The sequence below is a fragment of the Nilaparvata lugens genome, chromosome 4, assembly GCF_014356525.2.
Source record: "Nilaparvata lugens isolate BPH chromosome 4, ASM1435652v1, whole genome shotgun sequence".
Taxonomy (NCBI): Eukaryota; Metazoa; Arthropoda; class Insecta; order Hemiptera; family Delphacidae; genus Nilaparvata; species Nilaparvata lugens.
The window spans coordinates 41,968,083-41,991,929 of NC_052507.1; the positions used below are offsets into that span (position 1 = coordinate 41,968,083).

Below are 23,847 nucleotides of genomic sequence, written 5' to 3' on the forward strand. Positions count from 1 at the left end.
TGAGTTTGTAGCTGTTTGTTTTAACTCGATAAAACATAATAAGATTTCACACTAAACCGACTATTTTAATAAAGAGGGGTGACCCAAGCCTGATGACTCACCTTAACTTACTATCCGAAATTTTCTACCAACCCCCAACAAATAAGGCACCAAGAAATGACTTTTGAACCCTGAGAATTACAATGACGCATTCCACATCTTTGCCCCCCCCCTGCAATAAATTTTGATTTTTGGCAAGAATCAGAAAATCAAACACCAGGATTGAGATTGCTCAATTCGCTGGACCTCATGATGAATTTACCAGAATATTATTTATTCATATGCAAATACAATCCAGGTAGAAACAACAGGCATTTGCCCAAAACTGCTTCAAACCTTAATTTGGAATAAACCTTATAGTCCAGGAGGCAACCAATGCTCAAAAAAGGGTATAGAGGGAAAAGTTCGGAAGACAATTTTCGACCCCGCAGTTCTGTTGAAGGGTAGTGAGGAGGTAAACAGATCAAAAGTCCCCACCCCTACCACTGTGCTAAGGGGGTGGGGGTGGTTTAAAGGTACCATTTTTTGGTTTCTCGCATATAACTCGAAAACTATGCATTTAACAGACATGACTATTCCATAAGAAATTAAAGCTTAGGTACATAATTTCCAATAATATTGATTCAACAATTTTTTCTATATCTCTTTAATTTTTCGAGATATCCGCTCTAAAAGATGTGACATTTTTGAAAAAACACATGTCCCTCAATTTTTTGCTATTTTTGCTCTTATAACTTTTTGAATATCGATGGGAAAATCCATGCTGATCATGTACTTATAGAGCATCAAATCTTCTTCAATTTCATGTATAATTTCACAAGTTTACGCACATCCCCACGAATGTTGCAGAAGCTTCAGTGTTGAGTGTGAGATCTTCAGTTAAGCAAAAATAGACCAATTGACAAAAGAATTTCGAGAGAATGTTTTGAACACAATTTTTGACTTTGCAGCTTTGTTGGGACCAGTTGGGGGGGGGGTGAATATATCAAAAGTCCCCATCCCTATCCCTTGTGATAAAGAGATGAGGGTGGTTTAAAAGTTTCATTTTTCAATGTTTTGCTTACTCGCCCATATTTCGAGAAAAATGCGTTCAACCGACATGACTAACGATTCCGAAATGAAGCTTGATACATTCTCTACAATATTTGTTCAGTGGTGATATGTGATATCTCCAACAGTTTTCGAGATATACGCTCTTAAAAGTGTAAAATTGTTAAAATAACAGCTTTTAATCCTATTTTATGATGTTTCAGGGCCTAAAACTCTCCAACAATGCATCAAAATGATAAATGCTCATCGTAGATTTGTAGAGCTTTGTTTTCTCTTCAATTTGATGTATTATTCACTACAAAATGTTTTCCTTCTATTGTTATAGCAGATTCAATGGGGGGAAACAAAAAAATGGTACCTTTGAACCACCCCCACCCCCTTAGCACAGTGGGTAGGGGTGGGGACTTTTGATATGTTTACCTCCTCACTACCCTTTACAGAACTGCGGGGTCAAAAATTGTCCTCCAAACAATGACTGGGCTATTATGCTAACGATAAGCTCGATCAGTGTTCTACTGAAAAATGTTTTTCAAAACAGGTGATCGTTTGCTATTTTAAGTAACTGAGTATTCAAAAGAAATTACACAAAATTTAAAACGGAATTTCACAAACGAGTACTTTCTTTTCAACCAGGACACTCTGTAAAATGCACTTTAATTTTTGTTTGAACGTTATTCAAATGTACTCAGAGTTCTCCAATACTGTTCAAATCTCATTACTTGATGAGAATCGAGATAAAATCTTGACTGAATAAATGAACTGATGAAAAGAATAATTGGACTATATTGAAAAAGTATATGGGCCAATAATATTTGTTTTGTATCTCACTTGAATAGGTGAGGTTGGTCTGCGTGTGCGCAGCAAGGCTGGGGTTGGTGATGCGCTTCTGAATGATCTTCTCCTCGATGAGAGCTCTCACGCTCATGCTGGCTGTCTGCAGTGGGGGGCCCGTCGTCTCTTTCTTCTCGCATTTCTTACTATCCGAATCCTGGAAAATAAACATTGGAATAAGAAAATAAACAAGGAAATAACATCGGAATTGAACAAGAAAATTTTTATTAATTTGAGGAGTCCCATTGATCCACGGGGTATAGTTCCTTTGACACAGAATCCGACATCTCAAATTAAGGTGGATCATTGTAAAAAGTGAATGAATGTAGGAGAGATGATTTTTTGAAAAAAGAATAACTTAGACGATCCTTGAGAATGCTATAGGAAAATAGTGGAGCAAGAGCTATATAGGACATTTTTCTTAATCTGAGGAGTTGGAAGGATTGTCTGAAGGAGAATATGGTATCAGTAAGATAAAGTTGATCAACGAACTGAACATTCCATGTTTCACTCTGTTCACATTGAAATTTAGATTGCATTGGAATGTGTTCAATATGTGATTCAAAACCGAATATTTATCAATCATTTTTGAAACTTCATTGTTTGATTCTGAACAAATAATGTAATGGAGGCTTGAGATGTTGAATTGAACTAGTTGAAATTCATCTAAGAGAAGATGTAGGTAGAAATGGGAGAAAAGCAAGATTGCGGTACTTTCGAGTAATACCTTCCAAGATTTTTGAAGTATCTTAGAGTTTGATACACGTTGAACATTTGATTGCACTTTCTCTTGAATCTTCAAAATTTGTTCTACTTACTGCATATTGGAAGCAAAAAAGTCAGATGAATTATTTCTCAGAACGGTAGTTGAATTTGTAAATATTCATACCAGAGAAGTTTTCACGATCCAGATCCAGATTGAAAAAAAATGAAGGATACGATTCCCTATCAAGGATTTTACACTTGATAGACTAAATAATGGGCTTACAGTCTATAATTTATAAGTCGAAGTATCATATTCTATAACACGTTACTCAGTGAAAAGTGAAAACCTGACCTAATTCTTTTTTCGAAACTTCTATTCATCTAAATTTGGGAGAAAGGCGGTTTTGAGTTAAGCCTGTTGTCTTCTTCCAATCATAATATTTTGTATTCATATTGTTATTATCATAATTGTATAATATAATGATTCCTGATTGTCAATAAGTAAAACAAAATATGGTCTATAAGACTATAGACTCACTTTTCGATTACGATATCAAATATTTCAGTATTGAATGACAACTTACATCACAGTTATGCTATCTCATATTGCCTTTCCAGAATGAGTCTAGAAACTTGTCGCAGGGTTTTTAGGAGAACGAAAAAGCCCTTATGGTAGCGACTATTATTCTGCTTCATATTCAGCTTCGAAATAGTCTATATTAATTTGTTATATTTGAAATTCCAGATAAATTGAAGTTAGTAGTTAGCTATCAGGAAGTGAGCTCATAAAATATCAAGCTCAACAGAAATATATATTAGGAATTAAGTGAAGCTTGAAGAATGAGATAATTAACGCCACAGAATGAGAAAAACTCTGTAATTGAACAATTGCATCGTCTTAACAACTGTTAACTTCAAAGCTTTATAGCTTAATGATGTTAACAAACCAGATAGATTCATGTTGGCTAGTTATTAGGTAGGAATTGAGCTCACAAGAGATCAAGCTCAACAGGGATATAAATGAAGCTCAAAAAAGAAAATACTTTAGTAGCCTAACAGAATAAGGAAAACTCTGTGATTAAATAATTCCAGAAAATATCGTATCCAACGACTCTTGACTTCAGAGATGAAAATCGGTAACATTCACAGGAATGAATTCCAGGATTGTTAGAAATGTTCTACTCTGTACTTCAAAAAGAGATTTCACCAAAGTTGAGAGTCAAACTCCACAATGGAGGCTACTTCAGTATGGGAAAAAGAATAAGGAAACGGATCTCACGATAATATTCATTATATTCATGACTAAAGGGATGAATATCAAGGCTCAAATATTTGATTGTTATATGATGGGTACAGGGACAGAATTTTTGCAAGCATTGCTTACAGGACAACATGAGTGGAATACTTGAGAATCTTGAGTATGTTTTTCATCAACCATATATTCCCAACTCCGGAGTATCATTGTTGTTGTTGCGTAACAAATGATAGAGAGGCCGGGCTTAACGATCACGAGAAGCCTCTCCTCAGAGCGACGATATTTTTCGGTGGAGCCTCATTAAAAATTTATGGAATCAGAGACGAGGAGCATCAGACAACAAAAGATTCTCATTCGGAGTGGGGGTTGAACCGCGGGGCTTGAAACCGAGTTCGAACACTGCCAGCGTAATAGATCGTATTGACAACGATCGTATCGCTCCAACTGCAATAAAAAGCCGAATCGCTGCCGAAAGTTTTCGAATCGAACGAAATCAGTGGCTGGGGGACAGGGACAGCCTCAGTAGCTGTTCTTGACCCTTTTTGGATGGTGGAACACCGCAGGGAATCGGGAATATACAATATTCACAAATTCCTGTTTACTGCCTCAGGGTCTGGACATTAGAAGTGGGCTATTGGCCAAACGATAAGCCAAACTTTACTTTCTAATTCCACCTTACATCTCTTTCCATCTCTGTTTAACTCCATACTCTCTATCCTCTACACTCTGCTCCTCATTTCTTCATCCACTTCTCCTCATTCTATGCCTTCTGATTCCACATGCTCTCCATTCTTTCTTATATCATCAGCAATTTCTAACTTCGATTGACTCCATCGTAAACTCCCACGAGCATTCCTTGCACACTGTTTTACCAGTTGGAAAACTTTCCAAAGTGATGTTTGACGAGAATGACAAATTGTGTTGTTATGTTTGGAGTTGGGTTGAAGAATGAGTAACCGAATAAAATTATTGTGTACTGTACAGAAGCTCTGTGAAATACTGAACGTAATACGGTCCATACGGTCTTATAGAGTACGGTTTTGTATTTGTATTGTATGCGAATAAACTGTAAATAAAACAGTACGACATTGTGTAGAAAAATAAAACTGTGCAACACTTTACGATACTGTTTATTGATTTATAAGAATGTAGCTCATGTGAGCTAGTTTGTACGCTATTCCATCAGTTTTGCAGAAGTTGATATTGTGGAGCTATGGTTTCTTTGAGTTTGAGTGTGAGAGAAAGTTCTAAAAAATTGAAACTAGAAGTAGGTTAATGTATGTCAGAAGGTAAAACTAGTCAGAAGCAATGTATGTATTTAATACCTCCAATATTTGAAGAATTACTTAGTCTATACTGAGTGTTAATAAATATGAAGACTTTGTGAATTCAAGCTCAAGTGCTCAAGTTTATATAGCCTACAGCATGCAAAAAATTAGAGTTTATTCCTTCTGAATGAATGTTGAAAGCTCTAATTTCCAGATGTCCAGAAGTAGAACACTCGTCATATAGACTTTTATAATCAATCAGTCGTTACAAATATGAAAACCATGATGAAAGTTGGGTGTTTTGCTTTACATGCTCTGTCTGCCATCTTCGACGATGTAAAATCGGAATGTGAGTTGTCGAAAATAAATCAACCTACAAAGGTCTGTCGTGCTTCAAAATACACTTCGGGCCTGAATGGAAGAGGCTACTGCATTTCATCTTGGGCCCAGAGAGAGTGATCGCTTTGAAAAAGTGAGGCAAAACCGACGTAATCACCAGGGCTATCCCTGTGTAATCAATCATGGAAACTGCCACATCTCCACGTGTTTGCCCCCTGGCCCCCTCAACAAACTTTCTCATTCACCCTCTTTCTCTCTCAATCAAACCAGCTCTTCCTCTCGTTTTCTGTCCTTTTCCCACTCATTTTGCTCCTTAACAGACGTAAAAAACAACCCTTCAAACCGATACATCGTATCCTAGCTCTAGCACCCTCACGAATTTTCCTTCCGTCATCACAAACCACCCCTACCAGCTAAAAACCCCTTCAAACCATTCGTGAGTCGAACTTTCTATTCCGTTTTCACAAGCGATTCTTTTCATGGGAAGTGGATTTGGGAATTGGAAAGCAAGAGAGATAACTATAGTATGCAGACAAAATTTTCGATTTTCTTCAGGCTACTAGAATGTCTGGTTCGATAAGATGATCAGAAGCGGATGAATCAGGAAGACTTTAATTGAAGGCAAGTAAAGTGATAGATATACAGGGTGTTTAAGAACTCCCTACTGACTGTCGAGCAGCCTAATATGAACTGGCAGTGAATTCCATAATCCAATGACAGTTATATGGAACGATTTGTTGTGGAGCTCAGTTCTGTGGATTGGAACAGACGAATTGCATAGTTTAGTGGCCTAAAAGTATCCTCTTCTTGATTAACTCATTTTTCTCCAATTCATTTATTTATGTAGCAAACAATTATTGTTGATTATTTATTGAGTAGTTGAGGATTAATGTTCTATTCTTAAACATAATTTTAGATCTCAGGAGTGATCACTCTTTCAAATCTCAATGCTGAACAAGAAGTAGATTCAATGATATAGAAGATAAGTTTTCATATACATTGTGATAAAGAGAGAATTCCTATAAATGGACAACTTAGAGTTAGTTGAGAGACAGAGACACAACCATGATAAAATTCGAACAGGAAGAAGGAACTTCATCGTAACAAACGACTCACACATTACTGAAGACGTTGCACATGAGTTGATATCACTGAAAGAGTTATGAAAGAGATTATTGAAGACAATTATCTTGTCACTGAAATTGCTTCCTGAATGAGAGTTGAAATTGAACATAATAGTTTCAGTTCCGAATAATAACAGTTTAATCAAGGTTGAAGATTTTCAACAAAGACCCAACCTTTGGCACTTCACAGTGAAGGTAATGGGTTGCGGATGGAGTGGAGGGAAAGGAGGGTAAGATGTTAGCGCAGGTTGAAGAGATAAGAGAAGGAAGAAGCAATGGGAAAGTGGGAGCACAAAGGCCTGAGCCAGAAGAAAGGACGCCGGAATAGGGGAACAGCGAGAGAGGAAATGGCAAGTGGAGAGAGGAAAATGGAGAGGGGACAATGAAGCCCGCAATAGGAAGGTGTCTGAGGAGAAGTATAGAGAGGCGATAGTAATTAAAGAGAGTAGAACACGGTAGTTCCAATTATCGCCGTCGAACGAATGAAAGCGCTTCAAAGGAAAGAGGCATGGAGGCAAGTGGATAAAAGATGACTGTGTTTGTGAATCTATGTGTGAGAGTTGTGTGCATGCACTTGTGTTTGTCGTTGTCAGACCCTTTGCCAGTGACAAGAGACAGACACAACACTGTGACAAACTATCCAAGCACAACAACACCCAGGACTTCACCTGGCCGGCCGAGGATATAAGAAGTTACAGCTCCACACAGAAAAACGGCGAAAACTTGCTGGAGAGAAAAAACCCTTAGGAATGACGATGTCTCTCTTGATGAAATAGCGCGGCAATACATGCTTTATATTTGATGCCCACACACATACACCTCGTCTACATGAAAAGCTAAAAATTCTCTTTGTTCTTGGAAACTTCAAAAATACCTTCGACGTTTGTATCCAACGATGCTGCATTACTGTCTTCAAGAACATTCCGTTAAAACACCTACCGTAAGTCCCAGTTTTCTCTTTTAAAAATAAAAATATCGAGAATACAGAGTATTTATTTGCTACACATCTCGTCAGTTTTATCCTCTTAATACGCTACTCGCTAAATAGAAGTCTTTGTGTGACTGAAAATCCAGATGCTCTTTTCCATTAACAGGATCTTTCTGGTTTCGTTTACAGAGAGGAAATAATGCAAGAACAGAACTTGTTTTTGGAGCTGGAGGAGTTCTGGAAAAGCAGAATGCGTTTTCTCTTCAAAATTCAAATTCCAATAACCTTCATGACAATCATCGAGCTGTACTGCGATAATCAATGTACTATACTATCTATCTACTACTGAAGTTCAACGATATATCCATAATTATTATATTTATTGCCCTGAAAATTATCACTATGGTTGAGAGAAAATCTTTTTCTTTGTTAAATTTGATCAATCAGTTGGAGCTAAAGCCAATCAAGCAGATTGGTTTTACAAAGATTTAACGATATCTTTATCGCTCCAAATCAAGTTCTCAAAATAGCTTTGAGGTTTCCATTTACAGTTTTGAATTCAGCCTGATAAAAATTATGCTGAGGAGGAAGAAATTTTAATGCCTTATCATAATTTCGATAAGAAAATGAATTCACCATCAGCTACTTCATCTTCAAACTCCATCTCATTGAAGACATTTCTTCAATATCTCTTATTCTCATTGCAGGCATACATAAAGATAATGAATGAGATTGTTTACATCGGCTAGACAGTGAATAGACATGAAATTGATATTTTAGTTTTTCTTTTGAGTCTAGATCAAAATATGGATTTTTAAAAATAAATAGCAGAATACATTACGTTATGGAACATGAAAATACAGCTCTTAGAAATGAACCGAGTGTTTCCCTTGCTTTGAATCATCACACTTCCTACAGAATCATTCTTTCTCTTCCTTCTTATTAATTTATTATTTTGAACTGATGAGCAAATCCCTTCTGTATTTTGTGGCGTTGTTATGTTCGTATTTTGACAGTGAGTCAGGCACATAAGCACGCGCGTGCACAGCGTGCTTTCGGAAGCCATTAGCATTAATCACAACGCTGTTTAGGAGTTGCACTATCCATTTCCTCCGGCTGGGCTGATATCGGTGGCTCACTGCTCTCTGCACTGACACCGCGCGCTGGCTTTGATTTACTGCTAAATCGATAATCCAATGATGGGTCCGCCATTTTGGTGGTGGAGGATGCTGTTGGGGCTGCTTGATAATCGGCCTTGCAATGACCTTGCTTAATTAAGACTTGAAAAAGGGAAGAAGGGATAGAAATATGGAACAAGATAATTGATAATTATTGAGATGTGATCCTCTATTTTGAATCATGAATTTACAATGTATGAATCCATCAGACACTTTCTTTTCAATTTAAATGGAATATATTTGAACATTGATTATTCCTTCCTGTTGGTGTCAGAAGAGTATACTATTATGGGTATAATTATGTAAAACGGAATCATGTTTTAATATTGTTTTGTCCTATTCGATCTTGCTTCAACAATTTTTGTGTCCTGTATCTTCTACCACCTGCTCAAACAATATTGAGATGAATATAGAAATTATTATTCGATTTAGATTTTGCAGTAAATACTTTGACAGTGTGGACTCTTAAAAAAATACCTTCATGACCAATGGGAGTCAAGTTGGAGCTGGCCAATGAAAAAAACGAGTCTAGTTGAAGCTGTTAAATTTTAAAGAAGCTATAGTACTTAAGCTATAGGAAAATAATAAAAGGATGAGAAGAAAGATTTTTCACAACAATAAATTATTTATAGATATTATTTTTCTATTATTCTCTCATTGTTGATTTTCAATCCTTACCCTGATTACTGACGGAAAAAAATGTTCAGAGGTCTCGTTCTTTTGTTACTTTTCATTTCTTTGAATAATTTCCTTGTTTGAGTATTCAATTATTACATTGTGTTTTCCTCATTAGTTTCTTTTAATCATCATAGTCCCAAGTCTCATATTATTCGCTTTCAGTGACTTATCCTTTCACACAAACAGATTATATATAAATATAAACAGATTTATATCACACATACTATATGAATGTACGTTAAATTTTATTCTGTTGGATGAAAAACAAATCTAATTTGAATTTGAATTCCGTTTTACAATAATTATTACAGTTCCTAATCATCATGAAGAAAATCATGAGTTTTGGCCTGATACTGGAATTCCTAATTAATTGTTATTTGACTATTCTCATATACTCTCAATTTTTTCTTATTGACACATCATAACTGAAATCGTTTTCCATTTGTCTATTCATAACCCTTATTAACTCTATTTATACTCTTTTGAACTTTCTATTTAAATTTTCCATCTCATCTTATCGATATACTGAAATACAAGCAATTTGCTATTATTCTATTTAGAAACTGACCTTTTTGAAGTATCCGCCATGTAGCCGCATATGTCCATTGAGCGCCGGTATGTTCTTGAACTTGCGATGGCAGAGGTTGCATTCGACGGGCTTCTGCGCGGGGGCGGTGGTCACCACCAGCTGAGTGGAGGCGGCACTGCTCCCCACCGCCCCTGAGGAAGCTGCTACAACCGTCGACACATTCGTCACAGTAGTCGGCTTGCTCAGACTGCCATAGGTTGTTGCCTGAAACACACAATGGTTCACAAGGTTAGACGAGAAGTCAAGTTGAAAAGGTAAATAGTCAAGTTATACAGAGTGTGTGAAAAGTCCGAGAACCTCTTAATATCTCATACGCAAAGAAAATTTGACGGTGGGTGTGATTGGGGATCCTACACAAATTGAAAAAACTACTTTATTATAATGACTTTAAAAATCTGGTCCGCCATCTTGGATCCGTCATATTGAATGCAACTTCATTTTTTTTCAACAAATAATAGGAAGGTGGTCGTTCGATACATAATTTCGATAGGGAATTTGAAGAAAAAATAAATGGTGAAAACCGCATATCGATACCTCAAACCGTTTCGGAAATATTTACATTATCAATCAATACTATTCTAAGCAGAAAAGAAAGAAAAAAGTCTGTGAACGGCTTAGTATCTCATAAAGAGAAGTGATTCCAAGGTAGGTGAGATTAGTGATACTACTCGAATAGAAAATACTACTTTACTATGACTTTAAAAATCTGGTCCCCTATCTTGGATCCGCCATTTTGAATGCAACTTTATTTTTTTAAATAGGAAGGTGGTCATGAGATACATGATTTCGATACGGAATTTCAAGGAAAAATGAATGGCGAAAACCGCACATCGATATCGCAAACCGTTCAGAAGATATTCACATTATCAATCAGTACCATGCAAATCAGAAATGTAATACATGAGTGGTATTGATTAAAAATGTGAATATCTTCTAAACGGTTTGAGATATCGATGTGCGGTTTCCGCCATTCATTTTTTCTTCAAATTCCCTATCGAAATCATGTATCGCATGATACCGATACCGATCCCACCTTCCTATTTAAAAAAGTGAAGTTGCATTCTATATGGCGGATCCAAGATGGCGGAACAGATTTTTAAAGTCATTGTAAAGTAGTTTTTTCAATTTGAGTAGGATCCCCAATCACACCCACTGTCAAATTACCTTTGTGTATGAGATATTAAGCCGTTCTCGGACTTTTCACCCACTCTGTAGACTGAGCAGGCCGGACGTAATGAGTATTATGGAGTGCAATCAGTTTCATGTGCTCACCTATTACCATTGTTAATTAAAATTAACATGTATCGAGAGTATGTAAGTACTCGTGAATATGTTGGAGAGATGAAGGGGGAAAAGATTGACAACAAGATCATATTTTGTGCAATCTATTTGTGAGAAAATTTCCATTTATGTGTTGATAGGCAGAGCCTCTGGATGTGTACATGTGAAGTATAAATGTGATGTAAGAAAATATTAGTTACAGAATTTGTCTATAACAGGAGAATGTAATCATCGATTTTAAACGTGTTGTTTATTTTATTTGTGGATTGGTATTATTCCTTGGTATTTATTATTCCTTAACTTGCTGTACTGGGGGCTTTTGAATGCAAAATACAATCATGCATTTCAGGAAATTCAACAATGATGAATCGTTCTATATTATTGATTTAAACTTATTATTTGATCTCTGATCAACGACCAAACTACAGATCACATTATTTTTCAACTTGAATACTACATGAAACCGAATCCAATCCTTCTCAAATACGATATTTTGAGTTTTAAAAGTACAAATTAAAATGTAAATCAAGCTACAGATTGTTGCAGATTTAAAGCCTAAAATACATTACTCCTCATGGAAACTACTCAACTCTCATACTATATCATTCCTTTCAAACCTCTTTCAGAAAAGAAACTCATTTTTAAATGACATCTTTTCTATGAATAATTCTATCCCCGAACGCAATGAAACTACAATTAATCAAAATACCCAAGGCATTCCCTCAAGGTGAAGCCAACTGTGTCGGTGATTAAGACACAGTGTCTCATGCTCATTAAAGACTGCGTTGCGTGTGTGCAAGCAGCAAGCAGCCTGCCTCAGCCAAGAATGTAATGTCTCGTTATCTGGTAGTTGGGTATTTGCGGAGCGCGCGTACTTCTGTCGTAGCGAGCAGATGAAACTCATAAATAGCATCTGCTTTCGCGAGCGAACTTATAAAATTGCACTGCGATGGGCCATTAAGTCAATTGTAGCGGCCATAACGTCTCTATAGACTTTCGGCAGTGGAATATCGCGTGGATTAACAGCGGCACCTGCTATTAATGCTCGCCGCTCGCGTTTATATTACGCTCATGAATTTGCAACTTGCTATCTTTTGCTGCCGACGCTTACCATTGTTGTCACTGTCTTCTTTGATTAATTCTTCACACACCTTCAACTTTCCATTACTTTCCATTAAAGATTGAATAGTTTAGCGCAGTTTACATATTATTACCATAATATAACCGGCAGTTGTGTTAGAGTAGCACCTGTGCCGTGGGCATGAATCACTTTGCATCAATCTTAAGCGTAGCCGTGTCGCAGAATTCACTGATAACTCTTACTAGAATGAATAATAATGATAATAATATTAAGTTGAAATAGTTGGAGAGACCAGAAAGTGGGTGATAATTAGATGGATCAAGTAATGGTTCCTATAACTTTTGCAGCGTTTGAAAATGATCTTCTATATCGTCAAGTTGTATGGTATTGTTTCCAGCTCTGAAATATTCGAATCTCTGATGTGACAAATGTTTCCAGTAGGAATTAATATTTTCGAGGATGTATACCATCTAGTCCAGATTGTTTGTACAGGTGCTAAGTAGAAATGAATGATGAGTACTTTGCTCGCTCAGGTATGGTGTCAGAGTTTCCAGGTCACACTTGTTGTATTTAAGAGACTCTGACAGGACTCAACGACTGGTTTTAGACAGCTGGGACCGACGGTTTAGAGTTTTCATCTTGAATGCGGGAGTAGCTCGATAAACAAAATCTGACCTCGCCGGGAGTAGGCTACAGGCGCTAAAATGTGCCAGTGCGCTAAATAATCCAGTATTGATTATTGATAATAATAATAATCTAGCATTGAAAATTATTCTGAATTCAAATTCAATTCGAACAAGTAGGCTATACTCTTTTATCTTTTCAAACTTGGGAACTCCCAAGAAATCCCAACTCCATTTCATTTCCAAGTTTCCTCCAGATATTCCATTCTTAAGATACGTGAATAATTTTACATGCCTCATGTTCGAATTGCTTGTGAGTGAAACAGAATATTTGCTAACAGGCAGCTGTCGGGGTTCAGCTGACTATACAGAGATATTTTGATTGTAGGAAATAATGTTGCAGCAAGCAGCACAACCGGGGCTTCAGCTTTGAGCTTTTCATGTTCGGTTGCTGGCTTTGATGAATTAGTGATCGCAAGAGAAATTAGAATGTCAGCAGCACCGAGCACTCAGCAGCCAGCGTCTTATTATTAAACGCAGCCGACTGAATCGAACCAACTACAGTCGACGACACTTTTTATTCGGCGAATTCAACTGATGCGGATAAATTTATTCTGCCGGTGCACTTCTCGATTCGATGCTATTAGCATCCAAAGTAGACGACAAAGCATTGTCGTCGCAGGCAGACCCCCAAGAACAAAACTGCACTGCGCTTCTTCAATCGAAGCTCGAGCAATATTCCGAACGGAAAATATTTCAGGTGATGCACGAAATGTAAATTGGCTGACGGTAGCCCGTTCAACTGACTGAACGTCGAAAAACATAATTTCCATTTTCTCTTTTTCAATGTGATTACTCAAGAGTACATCCACATCCAGATAGACTGCTTCTGATCAAGCGATTGGCATTTTCATTAAAAATTGACAGTATTTGCTAGTTTAATGAGCGTCATAGTTGGTCTACAGAAATTCCAACTATCCAAGTTCATTCAGGTTCGAATTAATAAAATAATGATCAATTATTGAAAGTCGAAAGCCCCTCAGATCTTGAATCCTATAATACTCAACACTTTGTTTATTGTGATATGAAAATTTATAATTCTAAATTTGTTATTTATTTGAAGAATATATATAATCTAGGATATTAACTATAACTTCTAGCGATCACTATCATCGTCTATAAGTGAAACACATGAATAACAATAACAACAATCTGATTAAAGAAACTATTGTAGAAGATGAAGTTTCATGGGCTACTTTTCTTCAACAAGTATCATCATCCACAGTAATGTTGAATGTTACTGTTAATACTTTATTTAAGAAGTTTTAAAGTTGAATCATTCCACAGTGAAGATGGACGAAAATAATAATGGATGGCTAGCAAATAATAATTCATTAATGATTGATTATATAATATACAATTATCAACGAAACTGTTGAATTTCCTGTTAACAGTATGGATTCAACAATAATGAATTTGATTGGAATATGGATATATCAGAATATATAAGACGACAAGATCATGGTATCCTGACCTTTTTTCAAGATGTGGTGGAAAGGCAACAACTGATAGAATGTGATTGAAGCCAATTTCAATTTATCAAATTTGAATAATGAAAGATGACATTTCTGTTTATTATCAGTTGTGAGAAAGGTTGATTGTAATGCATTGTCAGAATATCTTTCTAATAGGGGCAGACAGAGGATGGAACAGATAAATAAGTGGGTGATACAAAAATTTTTCTTCGACATCAGTCAAATAATATTATAATTACTAGTAATTTATTGTTAACTTCGATTTTTGTAGCTTTGATTATTAGTAAATAAATTTTTATATTGTCTAAACAGCTGATACTCTCACTCAGCGGTCAGGGTTTTGCCCTTGCTGGGTGGTGCCATGTAATTTTAATTTATTTGTAAACTAGCATAATATTATAATCTAGAATATTTCTTTTGTAAGTTTTTTATTTCGTATTTGTTTTTATGGGCAATAAAGATGTTTAAAAAAAAATACGAACTATGTGAATCATTAAGCATAAACTGCGAAGATTAGAATACCATTAACTACAGTATAATATTTATTCACAGACCTGATAGTTGTATGGTTGAATGGCCTGATAGTATGGCTGCCATGGAATCCAGTGGTCCATCAGACTAACGTAATGAGACTAAAAATGCAAATCACAGACACTAGCAATACAGTTCGCGCCCTAACTAAATAAATACGATGAACACTCCCGACAGACAGTAAGGAGATCACACTTGGTCTCGTCCATACTCTTCCCGAGAATGACCCAATCTCAGATCCAGTTCCATTCGGATGTGTCCAAGAGGACATCCTCCTCCTCCCCTCCCTCGGTCAGATTCACCCCTTTCAGAAGCCCGCCAATGACCGGTCTCAAACTTCATAATTCCAAGGAAGAAGATCGTGATTATAGATTCCATTACATCATCAGGCTGTCATAACCCTCCCCCATTACAGTTTGATTGGTCGGAACATGAAAATGATATTTTTGGTTTTTGGTAGTGAATGTAAAATGACTTATTCATATATTATTTTAATACGGTCCAGTACAGTTCGGTTATGGTTGCTCGAGAGAAAAAAATGAGACATTTGGTTGAATCCTTGGAATTTAAATATGAACACATGAAACTTTTAATATATTATTCATTGGATAGAGCATTCAATATAATAGTCGGAAAATAGGAAACATGCTTCTTATATTTCTCAATTTCGTCTCAAATCGTCCACTTGACCATTTCATTAATCTTGAAATTTTACTAATCAAAATACTTATAACGGCAAGTAGGCATCCGCTATATATCTCTTTGATATATATATATATATCTTTCTTGATCCATGAAACAAGATCACGTCAAAAGATTGGAACACATACATAATAGAGTCTGTCAATAAGTTATTATGCCTATATGGTTTCAGTGGTTGTGTAGATCATTGCAGGTCTATGCTAGAGGCAGCTGAAAAATTCTTCAACATCATAAAAAGGGTTTAAGCAGAGCCACGAGGGTAGAGTTGTTTTTTGAATTCCAAGTTTCCCATGTTTCTAAATTTTAGGAACAATTCATTGTATGCGCTATCTATACAATAAACTATCAACTTATTACAAATTGATATGTTTTCATGGTTCTCTTCTCAATAATTTCAAAAATGTCATACTTATTGTATGATATTATTGCTCTGGGATACTTAGTGAGGAAACTGCGAAATGTATTGTTATCCATAAGATATTAATGTATGTATTAATTGGATAATGAATTGTTATTCGACCCTCAGAAAATTGACAGTGGCGTTTCTTGGAATATCACATCATTAATTGTCCAAAAAGAACAAAAACACTTACTCGGTTTTGTATCTTATACAAGTGTTCTTCAAAGAAAATATTTAAATTACTTGAATAATATTTAATAATAAGTAATGTCGTGTGCCGAATTTTTTTTTTTGAGATTATAACTTTTCCAAGATAAAATTTTATTAGAGTGCTGGATTAACGTTGTGATTTTCTCACTGTATCGGAGTAGTTTCATGATGTCATTCTGCGCATTACGTAATTAAATTCTAATATTTCCTCTATTGTTTTCCAACGTTTTCCTAGAGTACTTAGAATTGTTGTAGACACAAAATCATCATAGAAAATCAGTTGAACGTCCATTCTATTGCTGAGTCTTCTACTTTGAATGAGGGAATTTTCCTGTATTCTGTCCTTGTTAGTTTTATTCCTTTCTCGTTCTATAGAGGGAATTTATTGTCGTCCCCACCACGTCCTTTTTAATTGGTAATTTTCTTTTGGCTACATTGCCAGCCCTGATACCTATTTTTGAGCCTGATTCGGTCGACTTAGAGACCTGAACAGAAGACCGCTTTTAGATTCTGTAGAGTACAGACATGTTTTCTGAGCTTAATTATTTATTGGCCTGATTGAATAATGTCTTTTCCAGACAGTTTTTCGTTCTCTCCTGGAGACTAAAGTTATTATTCTGAATCATTTATCAGATCAGTTTGAAATCGCTAATCTTTATATTAAATTATCAATGTCATAGTTGATTTCCATTCAGAGCGGTTGACTGCTGCACTTTATTATTATTGTAGGCTATGGATTAGTGACAGTCGAAAACCCATTTAAGGGTGAGTAATGAATATTTTATAGTATTGTTGTATTGTCTTTATTTTAATAATTTTGATATTACTTTGATATTACAGGTAACAACCCCTGATTTAACAGTTCATCGTAATTCTGACCCTCTGTAATTGTGAGTAAAGTTTGAAATACTCACTGGTTGTACTTCATCTGCAACTCTGTAACTGTTAATCATTCTTTTAACTAGTAATTTCTTTTCATAATCCCATTCATTATAGATTTCAAATTTTACAATTAAAACCTATTTTATTCAATGTAAATTGTATGTATGTATTGTATTCATTAGATGATTTCATGAGAAATCATTCATTGAATACAATATTTAGTATGTTATTTATTTTAGCATTACCAAGAAGTTGTGACTTGTGTTGCAGGTTTTTATGTGTGTGTGTGTGTGTGTGTATTCTTGAATACTCATTCGAGGATCGTGCTGTAAATATGTCTTGCTGTCGAACGAGGGCTTACGAATTTGCCGACCGAGATGGCCGGTGATATCAGACATCTGACCTTGCCGTGCGGGGCTGAAAGACGATCTTCGATTTGACGCCACTAGCCCGATGCCTCGAGGCCATCACCCTTCATCCTCATCCATCACCCTTTGGACACCGGACTCGAGGACGACAGATCTTAGATAAGTACTTGATACCCCCACTACAATATCAGATGTGCCCCGTATTAAAGACGTATTGTATTTGGTCTCTTAAAGACATGTGTATTCGGTCTCTTAAAGACAGGAGTATCTGGTCTCTTAAAGACGTATTGTATTTGGTCTCTTAAAGACATGAGTATTTGATCTCTTAAAGACGTATTGTATTTGGTCTCTTAAAGACATGTGTATTCTGTCTCTTAAAGACAGGAGTACCTGGTCTCTTGAAGACGTATTGTATTTGGTCTCTTATAGACATGAGTATTTGGTCTTTTAAAGACATGAGTATTTGATCTCTTAAAGACAGGAGTATCTGGTCTCTTAAAGACGTATTGTATTTGGTCTCTTATAGACATGAGTATATGATCTCTTAAAGACATTTTGTGTTGGTCTCTTAAAGACAAATTGATTATTAGATTATATAGTATAAGATTTGACAATTCAATCAAAAAGGGTTTTCTTCAACTAATTCCCATAACATTTTGGCAGAAACTTCCATGTCAACTTGAGAAAGTGATCTTATTCAAGCTCATATTTTCTTGAAAAAGGTGGTTAAGAATCTATATGGTATTTTTGAAATATGGTAACAAGCTCACCAAAAAGCAAGGAAGCAAACAACTTTCATTATTCCATACGTGATCAGACTGTCACTAAAACTTTTATTTCACTTTTTGAATGTTAAAATAAATTAATATAGTTTTTGTTCTCATTAATTACAATTTATTCTTTTTTTATACGATTTTAAAACATTTTGTCCAGCTACGTATTTGTTTAGCATCCATTTCCAGCTAGAAATCTACCTGAATGGAACATAAAACATTATGCGTAGAATATTAAAAGAGCACAAGTGGTTTTTTAATGGAATACATCTGAATTCCGAGTTCTTTCCTCATTTATATTGACATGTAATTCAATTTTCTCTCATGCATCAACTCTCTGGATTGGATTCCGCACCGCAAGCATTTCCAGAGAGAACTCTTGTTTCCGGTAAGAGCACGTGAAAAAAGGCAAGCCGGCATCCATTATTATGCTCGAGTACTTTTTCCTTGTCACGAAGCGTGCGTAATTAATTTCGGCGAGATTTTTGAAAGTGCTTTTTTAGAAAGCGACCCTTTTAAGGGCTGGTCAGTCCGGCTGACCTTTTGTGACCACCCTCCCGACAGGTTCGCCCCAATGCCCCCAACAACGGATACAAAACGAATTAACAGGTTACAGGAACAAGAGTGAACCTGTACTTCTGTAAAAATATGAAATTTCTACCACTTTCATTCGCGCCCATACGAGTTTGTTGGCAGCAATCTTTTAATTCCTCTAAACACTTATATATTGTAATGTATTCAACCCCTAAAACTTGTCGGACGTTCCCATTCCCTTTTTGACTTGATCTATTAGCAAAAGTAGCTTGTTCATTAAAAACTGGCAGAACACTCGTTTCAGCAAACCATCATACCTGTTAGAAAATGCTTGATAAAACGATGGAATTCTTATGAAATGCGATGATTCATACCAAAAATGCCTAATGTAACACCCATGTAGTAAGTGAAATGGACTATATTATTCTTCCTCTATCATTTACCCGACAAATATACATAAATTCAGTTACGTCATGATACAATACACATAGTTAAACTAACTAAAAACATCGATATTGATTCTCAGTCGTTATAAGGGCCCTTATGTACCATCTACGGTTAACGCTAAACCACGTTTACTTGATATGTTTTCATTTATCATAATGCGTTCCATACGGGGTTTAAACGAACAGCTGACATTCCTCCGTTAAAACCGAGTATCAGCCTATTTTTACTTTCCTTGCCCTATTACCATAGTTAAGGAAAGTATTGCTTTCCGAAAGGAATTGAGGTACCCCAATTTCTAAATTTCTATACGTTTCAAGGTCCCCTGAGACCAGAAAAGTGGTTTTTGGTATTGCTCTGTATGTATGTATGTATGTATGTATGTATGTGTGTGTGTGTGTGTGTGTGTGTGTGTGTGTGTGTGTGTGTGTGTGTGTGTGTGTGTGTGTGTGTGTGTGTACACGATATCTCATGTCCCAATAAACGGAATGACTTGAAATTTGGAACTTAAGGTCCTTACAATATAAGGATACGACAAGAACATTTTCGATCAAATGCAATGAGGCGACAAAAATGCCGAAAATGTTGTCAAAAACAGGGGTCTCGTGATTTTCTCGAAAAGGCCCAATCGATTTTGATCAAATTTATACCTTCAATTGTCATTGATAAGCTCTATCAACTGCCACAAGTCCCATACCTGTAAAACTTTCAGGAGCTCCGCCCCATCTATGCAAATTTTGATTTTAGATTTTCAATTATCAGGTCTCAGATATAATTTAAACGAAAAATTTCGAGTGGAAAAGATTGAGCATTAAAATCTCTTCAATCAATGTCCAGTAACATTTTCACGTTAAATTGAAAATAAGCTTGAAATTTGGGAAAATGTGATTATTCAATTGCAAACTGGTGGCAACTGTTGATCCTATCAAATCATTCACTATGAAGAGATCGCGTGTGTCTCCAGCGTTATTGTCCTGTCACCAGCTGGCTCAGATCTTTGAATAGTGGAGTATAGATGCGCGTGAACACTAGCGTCAGTTGATCAATTTTCATAACGGCAAGGAAAGTTGTGTTAGTGTGCCACACCAGATTTTTTTTTAGTATGTTTCTCCTCAAATTATGTGATTTGGATGATTTGAATTTCATGACTAGACTCAAACAATGCTTCCACATAATGCTTATGAAAGGTAATAAATAATAATAGTTATTACAACTAACAATGGAGAAAAATTGCTTTCAAATATAATATTATTCATGGAAGAGCCTTTCAGAGCATTGATGAATTATTTATTTACTTGAAGCATCGTTGATACTATTTCATGATTATTTTACCTGTAGCACAGCACGAAGCTACGAAGCTTCTTGTCAATTAAAGTTGTTTGATTATTGAAATTAAAGTTTCTGTTAGTAGCCTACGTGCAAAACTAGAAAATCAAGCCCATTTTCAATAGATTTTCCGAATAAAATAATTATTTATAAATAAATTACGTTTGTGAAAAAACTCTTATTATAGCATGAAAAGTAGAAGGCAACAGGCCTGATTCAAATCACCTGAACATATTCGAACTCACGGAAACTTCAGGTGGAAAAACCAATTCCATTCCACAGTTCTCCAGAACAGCACAACAGTACCATGAATTTAGAAAATACCGAAACAACCTGTGAAAAAAGAAAATTTTTTCTCGTTTCGCTGCAGCAAAATGTTGAAGAATTGTTAAATGGAGAGAAAAGAGCGGCCGGCAAAATCAACGTTATTTAGCGGAAAAAGAGAAACCATCTCCGGACTCTGTCCAAAGCTCCGCGGGCAACAGAAAAATGCTGAAATCAACTTCAACGTGCTCGACTCGGCTCCAGCCTACGCGCTTCCATGGAATACTGAATTGAAAGAACGCATAAAAATCCACTTAGTAATCGAACAGTCTGTCAATTCGTATAGAAATTCACACTAAATTATAAAAAAGTACGTTCGTCAGAATGTTTATTGTAGATTTCGTATTTGAAATAATGATCATGTCAGTGAATTTTTTTTATTGATTAATGAGAATTCATGATGATCATCATAATTCCTTGAATGAGAGAAAATGGATTCCAGGTTGCAGATGACGTAATTTGAGCCTATACAGAAAAGGTTCATGATAGTTATTGTTTATAAATAGGAAATTGAACATTATTTTTGCATCAGTCCTTTTTATATTCCTTTCCTCATTCTTCAGTCTTTCAGTTTCTTTTCTTTCAGTTTTTATCACAGATCTATCTGTTTATTCAGGCTATGGTTTTATTTATTGTTGTATAAATTTTAATATTATAAGTTTTTAGAAGGTTAATGGATTTATTAATTCACAAAGTAACTAAGAATCAATGTATAGGTGTATAAAGTATAGAGTTACAGTAAGTATATAAGTAAATATCATATTAAGTATATGGTCATGTTATTTGAGGCAAAATAATAGGTATTAAGTTGAATAGAACAAAAGTACACTGATATGTCCAATAAGTTGTTTTCAAAATTATTGTGAAACAATTTGTTATCATTTCCCAAATCAGGCTTCCATATGTTATTTCAGATGTTTTCAGGATTTTGTCTGTTCTCTAGAGAAAAGTGAACTCGAGAGGTCATTGCACCCTTTACTCAAATTTTCTAAAAAATACAGTTCCATGTGCATGTACTCTACTACAAGAAGGGAGAGGTAGGTGAGATAGGGTAGCCCTATCTTGTGGAAGGGCTAGTTGCAATTTTTAAATCCAGGAAACATAGAGCAGTGATCATTCTAGCCCAATGCCCATTCTCTAAGAAATGTCTGGAAATACAACGGTCTATAACCAGTTTAATAATTTTTCAATCATATTCAGATTCACTTGCTGAAAAATTTTATTTGTTCAGTGAGCTGCCTCCCTATAAAATTTGATACTTTCCAGATAAAAGAGAAGAAACATTGTACAATTGAGCGTTTTGGCTTTCTCAAGAATGAATACTTCCCTTCTATTCATTTCTGTATTGAACTCAAGTGGTCTTCAACTTCAACAGCCATTTAAATTTGTATCATCTGAGGGGATCATTGTATGGATTCGAGTGAAAATTTTTCATCAAAGCTGGGGGAGTATTTCTTGAAGAGAAACAAGTTTGGAGTCTACATCCATTCAGATCGTTTGACGACTTGCCTGCAAACTAATTCTGGCATAATCTAACAAATGATGGGGAAATTGTCCAAAGAGATATTTGAGAGAGTAAGATACAGAAAGATATATATTCAGTTCGACACAGAGTGAAATCTATAGAAGGAATGACACAAAAATTACTAAAACTTTGAAAACATTCAAAACAAACTCTAAGGATACTGTGACATAATGATTGTAAGTTATTGCCGACTACAACTATCGTGGCAGATAAAAAATATTCTTTTAGAAAGTGTAGGCTACTACGATACATGGCTCACAGCTACATTGCATTATCCAGCCAAAATGAAATTTTAATGATAATCTTGAAGATTTCATAGGTTCAATGAACTTTAGTCTCATTAAGTTCTGATTCAAATTATATTTTTTGGTTAATGTTTTTCACGTTATACATGAGAAAAAATTGCTACTTATGCGAACAGGATCAATTCAAGAGAGGTTAGACTGAGTAACAGTTGAAATTGCATGAGAATAAGATATAATAGTAATAGTTATTTCCTACAAGTCTAATTTCTCATTCCAACAAGAATTAGTTTCTTTAGGTTATAGCTTATACAAAAGGGAGGAAATCTTGAGAAACAGGAATGAATAGTGATTTCGAAGACTTTTATTATTCGTATTTTCTCAGGACTAGGTTTGTATTAACAACCCAAAAAACTAATGAAGTGATAATCATATTTGGAGATTATTTCTGTTCCAAATTTGGAAAAGGAACAGTTATGGGCTTAAAGCCTGTTGTTCCTTTCCCAATCATTCATAGTTGAGAATGATATTTGTATTTATAATGTATTTATCAATGTATAAATAAATTGAAAATGATTGACTTGAGTGATGACTTACACAAAAGCAGAGTTATCCTTGAAACTGAGAGCAAGTGAAACAAGTGAAACTTTTTGCAAGAAAATAGATGTAAACAATGTAGGGAAGGGTTGGTACAGGTCAGGGTCGGGTGAACGCTAACGACAATATTTATTTGTTTTTTTTTCACGGTCAGACAGGACTAACTCTGTTGTCACGGGCAAGTCGAAACAGTTACAACAAGACTGGTCATGAATATTTTAATCGTAGTAAACATTTATCCGAAGATTGTTTGGTTGTGTGCGGGGGAGGGTCGGGTTATCTGGTCCGGCGAGACGATTTTCACGTGAACCACCGGTCACTCCGGTTTGCCCCGTTCTGGTGAGGGGGTGTTATGAAATATTGTGAGTGAGGGTGTCTAGCTTACCACCCTTTCATCCAACGCATCCCTTCATTACAGGTGCCCTCCTATCCTTCCCCAGTATTAGATTAAACGTCTTCGGTGTTTCTCTTTTCTATTGAAGGGC

At 35.7% G+C, this 23,847-nt stretch overlaps 1 protein-coding gene across 1 annotated transcript in view; it reads right to left on the minus strand.

Annotated features, from left to right (window-relative positions):
- The window catches only part of LOC111058110 (mucin-5AC), a 216,095-nt gene that overhangs the window by 45,015 nt on the left and 147,233 nt on the right, over positions 1-23,847 (minus strand). Inside the window, exons 4-5 of the mRNA XM_039426994.1 lie at positions 9,964-10,188; positions 1,918-2,077 (exon numbers count right to left, since the gene is read on the minus strand). Of these exons, the coding sequence (XP_039282928.1) occupies positions 1,918-2,077; positions 9,964-10,188 (385 nt within the window). The remainder of the gene's footprint in view (positions 1-1,917; positions 2,078-9,963; positions 10,189-23,847) is intronic.